The sequence below is a fragment of the Camellia sinensis genome, chromosome 4 (genome assembly GCF_055761805.1).
Source record: "Camellia sinensis isolate YWXY chromosome 4, ASM5576180v1, whole genome shotgun sequence".
NCBI classification, from domain to species: domain Eukaryota; kingdom Viridiplantae; phylum Streptophyta; class Magnoliopsida; order Ericales; family Theaceae; genus Camellia; species Camellia sinensis.
Genome location: NC_138964.1, coordinates 158,511,300 through 158,521,791, shown reverse-complemented (window position 1 = coordinate 158,521,791; position 10,492 = coordinate 158,511,300). Strand labels below are relative to the sequence as shown.

General features: G+C 34.0%; 1 protein-coding gene across 1 annotated transcript; it reads left to right on the top strand.

Annotated features, from left to right (window-relative positions):
• Positions 1–4,085: 4,085 nt before the first annotated feature.
• On the top strand, positions 4,086–9,411 carry ER-ANT1 (endoplasmic reticulum-adenine nucleotide transporter 1). Its single transcript, XM_028203397.2, has 4 exons — positions 4,086–4,257; positions 4,994–5,314; positions 7,556–7,927; positions 8,592–9,411. Exons 2-4 carry the CDS (start codon positions 5,057–5,059, stop codon positions 8,901–8,903), a joined length of 942 nt encoding a protein of 313 aa, XP_028059198.1. The 5' UTR covers positions 4,086–4,257; positions 4,994–5,056; the 3' UTR covers positions 8,904–9,411.
• Positions 9,412–10,492: the final 1,081 nt, after the last annotated feature.

The following is a 10,492-nucleotide window of genomic DNA, read 5'->3' as shown; positions in this document are numbered from 1 at the left end:
AAAGGAGGGTCATTTTTGGCGGTCTTTCTGCTTTGTTCAGTCTCTCTGTTCTATCTCTCTCACATAGAAGAAGAAAGGGATGAAAGCGAATGAGAGAGCAGAAGGAGAAGAGAGTGATTAAGAAAAAGACGGAGGAGAAGAAGACAAAAGGGAGAGAGAGCCGAGGCTGTTGATTGACCTGTCTCGTTTTTGTCGGTCGGCTGACGCAAAAGCGAGGAAGCGTGTCCGACGCGATTTTTGACGGAAAAGAGAGAGGCGTGCGAATTGTATACATATATATATATATATATATATGTATATATATGTTTTGAATTGTATAGATATCATTTATCACTATCATTTTCCTCTTCTTCCTCCTCCAGTTTCTGACCCATGATTTCCTTTTGATAATGTCACGGGGGGAGAAAAATATATGATGTTATGTATTATGGTATTATTTTATATTATGGTATTATTTTATTATGATGTTATGTATTTATAGTTTGATATCTTAGTCTCATATCATATCTCTAATTAAAACTTATTTATTACACATGTGCTAACCTATGTATTTAGAAATGAATTCAGGGAGCATGACTTGAGGGAGAGCTTTTCTTACTCCCAAATCCAATCAAACCATCATTGTGTACCATCATAAAAAATGGAGAGATTGTTAGACTTATTTATTTTGATAATTTATTTAATTATGTTTTAATTTATTTGAAAGAGAAAAATAGAATCCAAAATTTATTTTGATAATTTATTTAATTTTAATTTATTTGAAAAAGAAAAATAGAATCCAAAATTTCTTTTGATGATTTATTTAATTTTGTTTTAAGAGAATCCAAAATTTATTTTGATGATTTATTTAAATTATGTGTTTAATTTATTTGAAAGAGAAAAATAGAATCAAAATTTATTTTGTCCTATTATTTCTCACCTAAACTTTTATCCTAAATATTGTTTGAATGTATTTAATATTTGCTTAAATCAGGAGTTCATTTCAACCCAAAAATAATGCCCAAACTAGAGGTTCAAATAGCCCAAAACAAAGGTTCAAACAGCCCAGCACAGCAGCAGGTCAAAAGATTCAAGTGGAAGATATTCAAATTAGTAATGATGAAGTGGAAGATATTCAAATTAGTAATGATGGAGTACAACGGCTATAAACGGCTATAAGTTTCATTATATATACCAAAGCCTCTAATGTAAACAAGTCACACAAAAAAAATCAGAAAATATTCTTTGATCTATAATCACTCACATCTATTCTCTGAAAAATTCTCTGAGAAGTGTTCTTCAATTTTTGTTTACATTCTCTCTCAAAAATTATACACTGAGACGTATAGTTTTAAGCCCATCTTTCTTGTGTGAGGGTTACAGAAAAATCAAAGTTTCATTTTTATATCTATCTTTGAGAGATAATTCTTATGATTTTATGTGAAAGTAAAAACACATTCTTTTCAACCTTGTAAGAGTGTAGTACACTCAGTATTCTTGACTTAGAAAGTCTGTGTAAAATCTGTGGAGGATTGCTCCATCTGTGAAAAGGTTGCTAGCACCCTGTGAAGTTAGAGTATAGTGGAAAAGTGGACGTAAGCCGAGTTGAAGCCGAACCACTATAAATTTATTTGCCTCTCCTTTATCCCTTTATTTTATTTAAATTGCCATAGCTATATTTCACATTTTCACTATGCCAAAATCATTAACTGACATAATTGGTAGAACACTTGTTTCAATTATTTTTATTTCATTAACTATATTTATCTATTGTGCTAATCATAATTTCTTATTAAGGTATTATTATTTTTATTTGTAAAAACCTAATTCACCACCCTTCTTATTAGGTTATATTTGGACAAGAATATCTATCTCCATTTCCTCTTCCAAATTTTAGCTCCTTTTTTCTAGTTTCTTTTTTCCAATTCTATATCAACTATGAGAGAGAGAGAAAGAGAGAGTATATTCGGACAATTGTAGTAATAAATAGTCGATCTTATAGCAATGGAAGAAATCCAAGTAATGAAGGTCATAATAAAGCCATCACAATTGTTATGGGGTAGTTAGAGAGAGCTACTAATAAAAGGGGAGCATGACCGCAGTGGTTATAATTGTGAAAAGGGGTTGGTATGGCATAGAAGGAGAGTGGTAGTGGTGGTGGTGGTTGAGAGAAAGCCAATGCCAGATTGCAGATGTAAGGAAAAGATAGGAGAAAAAGGAAAGATAAAAAAAAAAATTTAAAAATTACAATGTTTTTAGGAAGACTTATTTATAAGTCATTTTTCAGACACTTATGTTAGGTTAAGTCCGGTGTAATTTTTTATAGAGTCTCAAGCCCTATTTAGATAGGAATGTATTCCACAAGATCCTATATAAACGTAACGTGACGTGACACTTAAATAAACGTAACGTAACGTGACACCTACATAAACGTAACGTAACGCGACACCTATACGTAACGTGACACCTACATAAATGTAACGTGACACCTACATAAACATAGCGTAACATGTCACGTTACGTTTCGCAAACTTAATGAGTTTTTATTTTTTAAATTGAATGTGAAAATGTTGCTGGTTTATGTTGGTGTCACGTTAAGTTTCATATAAATATGATCTATGGCAATATTCAATTTTCTATATAAGAAATTGAATGTTGCCATAGATCATAGGTGTCACGTTACGTTTATGTAGTTGTCACATTACATTACGTTTATGTAGATATGATTTATGATAACATTCAATTTCCTGTCATGTTACGTTTGTATAGATGTCACGTTACATACAGGTATCACGTTACGTTTATGTAGGTTTCACGTTATGTTACGTTTATATAGATATGATCTATGGTAACATTCAATTTCCTATATATGATTTTACTAGTATTTATGATATTAACAACTAATATTGAGGGTAAATGTGTCAACAAACTTCTCACAGGACTTATGGGAACATAAGTTTTTTAGTAGGACCATATGTAGCATAAGTCACCATACTAGGACTTATAAATAATTTTCCTATGTTTTTATGATTTTTTTTTTAATTCTAATTCTTACCCCAGTAATTTAAAAATGATTCCTCACTTTTTTTTTATTTTTTTTCAATTTATATATATATATATATATATATTTGTAATTCTTACTTTTTAAAATTCGGTGGCACTATGTGTACCAATTGGTATATTAATTATTGTATCAACAGATAATGTGACATAATTTTAGAGGTTTTAGGTCTTTGTAATTTGTATAATAAGTGAAATTATATTTTTAAAATAATAAAGTGACACTATTTTAAAAATTTTAGATCTTTATAGTTTATATAATGAATAAGATTAAAATTTTAAAATAATAATATCATAACTATATTAATACACTAATTAATATATTAATTGATAAATATAACATTATTCTTCATCATCACCCCTTATTATTCATCAACCAAATAAGAGCAACTAGCCCACTCATCATCCACGTATCATCAATTCACCGCCACTATTATTTAGGCTCCGTTTGGCAAGAGCTAAACGAGACTTTTTTGGCTATTTTAGCCACAAAAGACAATATAGGCTATTTTAGCCACAAAAAACAAAATATCACATCTAACCCATAATCATTACATTCTTCTCTCACAAAAAAAGTCAAAAAGTCCTTCCCAAACCAAACTTTTTAGCTCAGGCTAAAATAACCAAAAAATTCAAAAAGCCAAAAAGCCAACCCACTTTCCAAACGGAGGCTTAAATAATGATAGATATCGCTAATTTTGGAGATCACTAATGACATGACACTTAATAAAAAAAGAAAAAAATGCAACATCAAGATCAAAACATCAAATCATTCATTATGGAGTCCACTGTCACATCATTAATGGTAGCACTAATTAACACTCCCGCTCATTTTTCTTATTTATTAGGGAAATCTATTACTATTGTATTGTTGGTGGTGGTTATTAACTTAGGGGAAATTACACCTTATTGGTGTAGAAAAAAAATACAAAAAATAATAAATATTATTAATTAAAATTATAAAATTTATAATTTTTTTCAATTTGTAAATAAATAATGAAAAATAAAACTGCACACATATATAAATATATATATATATTTTTGTTATTCCTTATTGTTCAAAAATTCTCTCTCTCCACCTCTCGAGCTCTCCCACCCACTCGCATCTCTATTTCTCTCTCCTCTCCGGTACCTGCGTCTCCCATCTCTCTCTATCTCTCTCAAAATTCTGTGTCGAAGTTCCAACAAGTAGCAACCACGAAGGAACAGTGAAACAAGGTACAAGAAAACCCAGTACTCTCTCTGTATCTAATCTTCCTCTGGTTCTTCTCAGGAAATCAAATTAAGGTTAAAAGCTCAAATCTTGTCATTCATCAATGGCGTAGAAGGCCTATCTTAGAATTGATATGATTCGAAATATATTTGTACAAATTTGCATTGGCAAGCATGCTCACAGCACAAGTATTTTTCTCTACATATACGATTTGTTCAAGTTTTAGGATTGTTGTCTATGATTTGACATGTTACATGCATGATTCTATTGATTCAAGTGTTAACGATGTAAAATACTATGTGGGTTTATTTATATTATTATTTTATTTGCTATCTTTATGTAATGCCATTGAATTTGGTCAGTTGGAGATGAATAAAATAGAAATTGTTCAAGATTTTTTTTTTTTCATGGTGTTCTTGTATATTCTGCTCAAATTACCAATTTGGTTTTGTTATGAATCTGGGTTCTTGTGAATTTAAACAATAAGATCAAAGACTGGATTGTAATCAATGTGAATACACAGCACTACTCGTATTTGTGTTGAAGATGGAAAGGGTTATGTTGTTAGGGTTTGTTGGATTATACCGGGAAATGAACTATATTAGAATTTAGCCTCTGCAAGCATGGTAGATTACATTAGTGTTAGCTGCTAAAAAAGAGAAGAATGACATGTAAGAGCGAGAACATGATGGATAGCATTTTTGGATACCTTTGTAAATGTACTTCTGGTTGCTTCTGCAGGGGTAGAGAGTGAGAGAGAATAAGAGACGGAGAGGGAGAGAGAGAGAGAGTGAATGATTGAGGATGACAACACGACAAGAGAAATTTTCAGTAGATTTGGTGATGGGAGGGGTGGCGGCGGTAATATCAAAGAGTGCAGCAGCGCCGATTGAGAGAGTGAAGCTTTTGCTGCAAAATCAAGGAGAGTTGTTAAAGAGAGGAATGCTAAAGAAACCTTATAAGGGTGTTGGTGATTGCTTTGGAAGGGTCTTGAAGGAGGAGGGTGCATTGTCCTTTTGGAGAGGTAACCAGGCTAATGTCATACGATATTTCCCAACTCAGGTAATGCTTTTCGGTCACCTGTCTTGCATCATTGATTCTATACATTTATATACGGAAAGTATTGATCCTTTATATGCTCAGGATGGTGATTGATGTTCTGTGGCTTCCATATACCATAAATTTAGGTTTGCTGTTAATTCTACTTGGAATTCTGATTTAGTTATATTTTGAGTACAGATATTTTGATGGACAGTGAGTTTCTTTTTAATCTGGCACAAGTGTTGAAGCTAATCCACACTACTTTGACAACATTTTCCTAACCAGATACCTATCTGAATAGCAATAAAAATTGCAATATAAGTAGCTATTTTGCCCTGCTTCAGTGAAAATGTAAATAACCTATAAAAAGACAAAGTCACTCTATGCACAGATGAAAGGGATAGTGCTGTTCGAGTTGCAGAACCTGAAGATGCTGATTCATTTCTAGGCTAGGTTACACCTGAAAGGTTTGATTAATTATTGAAATTAACAATCAAAATGAAGCTTTCAAGCCATGAAACCATACATTATCAAGATAAAGCCTTAAAAGGGAAAAGCTGATTTTGTGTTTGAAGTAAATTTATTAACCTCTAACCTTCCAGATGGACAATGCTCATCCTTTGCCTTGGCATATGGTACATTTGTATGAGAGACACATTGGGTTGTGGTCTCTGTGATTGTAAACTAGCTTGAAATTAATATGGTGGAGGAGGTGGGGGGGTGCTACAAGAAGATACGTGAAATAAGGCAGGCTTTCTTTGGGTGTACAGTTGTGCTAGAAAAGACTTCAACTTTAAACCTTTTTTTTTTTTTTTTTTTTTGTGATAAATAAAACGACTTTAAACCTTTATCATAGGAGGTGACAAATTTTCAGTCTGTCTTGCGGTATAAATCCCCCTCCCCCATTCTTTCATCTGATTGATAAAATTTGACTCAAAATAATTAGGAATTTTAGTGATAACATGGTGTGGAGAGGAGCTTTCTCTTCCTAATTGGTGCGCAAGAGTAAAAGATCTGCAGAGACTGTCATCTGTTGCTTCTTGATTGATTGCTGGTAATTGTGTGCTCTGCTTCTATCCCTCTTATGGTGTCTATGCTTTTAGATGTGAAGACTTTCTGTGGCTCAATAACCAACAAAAAGGATTCCTCTTTATCGATGGTGATCGGTCATCATTTCCCACTTTCTTTAATTTCATCTTACAAGTTACAGGCTTAGCTTTTTTGTTTCCTTGTTTTGTATTCATCATGTTTACATGGGTTGTGCTTTTCAATGATTTGCTTTTATCTGCCAATGTAAGCAATTAAAAAGGAATGAAAGAACCGTGAAAGAAGTTGAATGGTATGCTTGTGGTTTCCTCCTCTATTGGAATGTGACCCGGAATATTATAGTAGGACCTTCAAATATTATATACACATCACGTGTATTCTAGTTTGTACTTTAGAATTTATCACATTCTTTGGGCAGGCCATGCATATTTTGTGGAAATGTGTGGGAACTTGGAGGCCTTCTAACAGATAATAGCATTTGGTTAAAGTATTCAGTTTCCAAATTAAAAGAGCAAGAAGGTCCCTTAATCCCTTGCCTCCCTTCCCCCATCTCCTAGGGATGGAGAACATACATATCATGTCCAATAAAATTTTGAAATTACAAAAGTAAAAAATTGACCAGAGCAGTTCTACCCTAGATGATTACAAAATAAGACTCTATGAAGGCTAAAAACTTGGACTTGCATGGTTCGAATACGTCCCACAATAAATGAAGAGGAGGAAAATGAAGATATATGCTTTTCTTCAAGCCCACAACAACTATCACACCAAATGTGAGGTGCTTTTTTAGTGATTCAGAGAACCATGCTGCCCTAGGTACAACCATACAAGTACATAATGAGGACTTCAGTGAGCTCCACGTTTTTTGTTTGATTCTCTCCATTTCTTCGCTTTTTCACCTTTTTCCTTACTAAAAGAGATGTCAATGTAATTATGTCAACCTTTTGGGGTTTGTTGTATTTCTTTCAAATCTCAGTAGAGCTTAGTGTAATTTACCCTTATCTATATTATAGGTTGTTTATATTGATGATTGTGACTTGGTGGTTTTTATCATTTTGTGTCGTTGAATAAGAAATTTTTCATTCCCTTGGTGGAGAAATGAAAAAAGAAAAAAATAAATATCCGACCATAAGTAAATTGTTTGTACTATGTAATGTTTGTTCTGCAGGCATGCTGCCAAATGGTATAACTGAAGGGACGTTGTTTTTTCCGTAGGCTTTCAACTTTGCATTTAAAGGTTACTTCAAGAGCCTCTTAGGACGCTCGAAAGAGAAAGATGGTTACATTAAGTGGTTTGCTGGAAATGTTGCTTCAGGGAGTGCTGCCGGAGCAACCACTTCATTATTTCTTTATCATTTGGATTATGTACGAACCCGTCTAGGTACTGATGCGAAGGAGTGCCCGCTTAATGGTCAACGCCGATTTAAAGGGTTACTAGATGTTTACCAGAAAACATTGTCCAGTGATGGATTTAAAGGCCTTTATCGTGGATTTAGTGTATCGATTATGGGAATTACACTTTACAGGGGCATGTACTTTGGTATCTATGACACTATGAAGCCTATTGTTTTGGTGGGGCCTTTACAGGTAAGCACCTTTGCCTCATTTTCTATTAGTTTTTTCTCATTAAGAGGATGACATTTCCATCTTTGACCTGAAATGTTCTTTTCAAGGATACCCAGCGCATGTAGTGCAGCAAGAGCCCAACAAGGGGTGTTCAGTATGGGAAAATATCTGGGTCAATTTACTTTGAACATCCGATTTTAGGATTTATGACCTGTTTTTAGGACAATAAAGTGAAAAGGCTAATACAATTTGAGGAAGTTAATGTCTGTGGTGTGCTTTCTTTTATTTCTTTCAGTTTCTTTTTCTTTTTCTGTTTCTTTTCTCTTATTTTTTTTCCATTTTATGTACATAAAAGATTTCATTTTGAAGGATGTAGGTAGTCCACAATCTACTAATTTGGAGCACTCTTTATCAATTGTGCTAATGCTTGTTGGTAGAAGTGTATGGTATATACCAACCAAAAAAAAAAAAAATCTTGTTCTATGCTCATAATAAAAGATTTCATTTTGAAGAATGTAGGTATATAGTCCACACCCCACTAATTTGGAGCACTTTTTATCAATTGAGCTAATGCTTGTTGGTAGAAATGTATCATATTATATAGAAAACAATTTCATGTTCTTTGCTTTGATCTCTTACAAGACAAGTCCAAGGCATACCCTTAACTATAAATTCAATTTTGCAGGACAATTTCTTTGCTTGCTTCTTGTTGGGTTGGAGCGTGACTACAGTTTCTGGGGTCTGTGCCTATCCCTTTGATACCGTCCGACGAAGAATGATGCTAACTTCAGGACAACCCTTGAAGTACCGTAATGGCATGCATGCACTCCGCGACATCATTCGTCTTGAGGGGTTTAGTGCACTGTTTCGTGGAGTTACTGCAAACATGCTTGTTGGTGTGGCAGGGGCTGGAGTACTTGCAGGCTATGATCAACTGTACCGAATTGCATATAGGCAACGTGGTCATGGTTTTGAGCCTCAGAGAGCCTTGAAATGAAAATATTTTGCTGAGTTTATACTAGTGTAAGCTTGAAGCGAAGATCGTGTGCAGAGTGCAACAAATTGTATACAGGTATAGCTTGATATTGATTCTACCCTCCAAAAGGTACTGTAAATTGAAGATTAAAATACTGGTTTCTTTGCTTGGTGGGAATTTGGGGATACTGCAGAGTAGATGCCATGGTTCAAATTCAATCATGACTGTCTTCTCTATATTGAGAAAATTTCAGGGAATGAACAACTCACTGTCGCCAGAAGGATCCTCCAGTGGATATTGAGAGAGAGGGAGAGAGAGGTTCAAAGGCTCCCACTTTATTGTCTGTATAGTTGATCAATTTACATTGACTCATATGCAACACCAATGGTTGGATTTGTTGGTTTGTTTATTAGAGTTTGGACAAAATTTTAAGTAGAATAGAACCATTATGCTCCAATTTGTATGACTTTTTGCAATTGTATAAATTTATAGGAGGCAAATCCGGACACAGAATTTGTTTGTTGTGCAATGTTCTGCTCACTGAGTTTACATACTGTGTGTTTGTGCAGAGAGCTAAAATGTCTTAAAAAGACTTGATTGATGTCCTCAACGCTGTGTGTGGGAAGGGATTTGAAAATGAAAAGAGAAAATGCAGATGAAATATGAATGAAATATATTTACATTTCACCTAATTTCATAAACTTTTTTTCTTTTCTTTTTAAACAAACACAGTGCAAATGATCCACCATTTCTCCAAAATTGTCCCCCTTTTTTTTATTATTTCAATTGTGGTATAAATGGTATTTGACTTTCTTGTATGACAGAGTCACTGTGAAGCTGTTTGAATCGTCTTAAAGGTAACATAAAGAAGATGATGGATGATTCTTCATGGATGACATTCCAAGGCATGCGAAGCCTATGTTCTGTTGTCGAAGATCAAGTACTAGTGATATTGATATAGGACAAGTAGTTGAAGAAATTTTAAATTATATTTGATCAGGACCTTTCTTTACGAAAAAGAAAAAAATGTAAGACCTCGGGGTCACTTTCAAATCGTGATTAGTTCAAATCATTAAGGACATGGTAATTTCAAATCACTAAATATTTGCAAAAAAAGACAGGATACAATCATCATTAATAAATCCACAAAATCCCCTTTGCTTTTTCACAGTGCAATCACCACCATACCACTACATGTCCTACAATTGCGAGAATTACCCACATTTCCATTAAGCCAAAAGACAGAAATTTTTATAAAGCTTGGTGGTGATTAAATAGCCCCCAACACCATACCTCCTCTTCCTCCTCCTCACCACCACCATCATGCAACAAGCATTTTGGATGTAGTGTTCCACCACTGCTTACCGACGCCGGTCCTCTTCCCCATCCACATCTTCCTTAGGCGGCGATCTCTTTCTTTGCCCTAAAATCAGCTGTGACACCCTTGGCTTCTTTGCCTCTTCCACTTTTGTTGGACCTTTTTCTTTTCCCTCCACCATTGCTATCTCAACTTGTACCTAAATGACCCAAACCCAAAACATCAAATTATTCGCAACATAAAAGCCAAATAGCAGAGCTGATGAAGGGTCCATAAAAAATGTTTTTACAGA

What these genes read in the sequence shown, in the direction of transcription:
- ER-ANT1 (XM_028203397.2), top strand. Translation starts at nt 5,057, where the DNA reads ATGACAACACGACAAGAGAAATTTTCAGTAGATTTGGTGATGGGAGGG. An exon ending in TACGATATTTCCCAACTCAG is followed by an intron (nt 5,315 to 7,555) that starts GTAATGCTTTTC and finishes TTTTTTCCGTAG; the next exon opens with GCTTTCAACTTTGCATTTAA. An exon ending in TTTTGGTGGGGCCTTTACAG is followed by an intron (nt 7,928 to 8,591) that starts GTAAGCACCTTT and finishes TCAATTTTGCAG; the next exon opens with GACAATTTCTTTGCTTGCTT.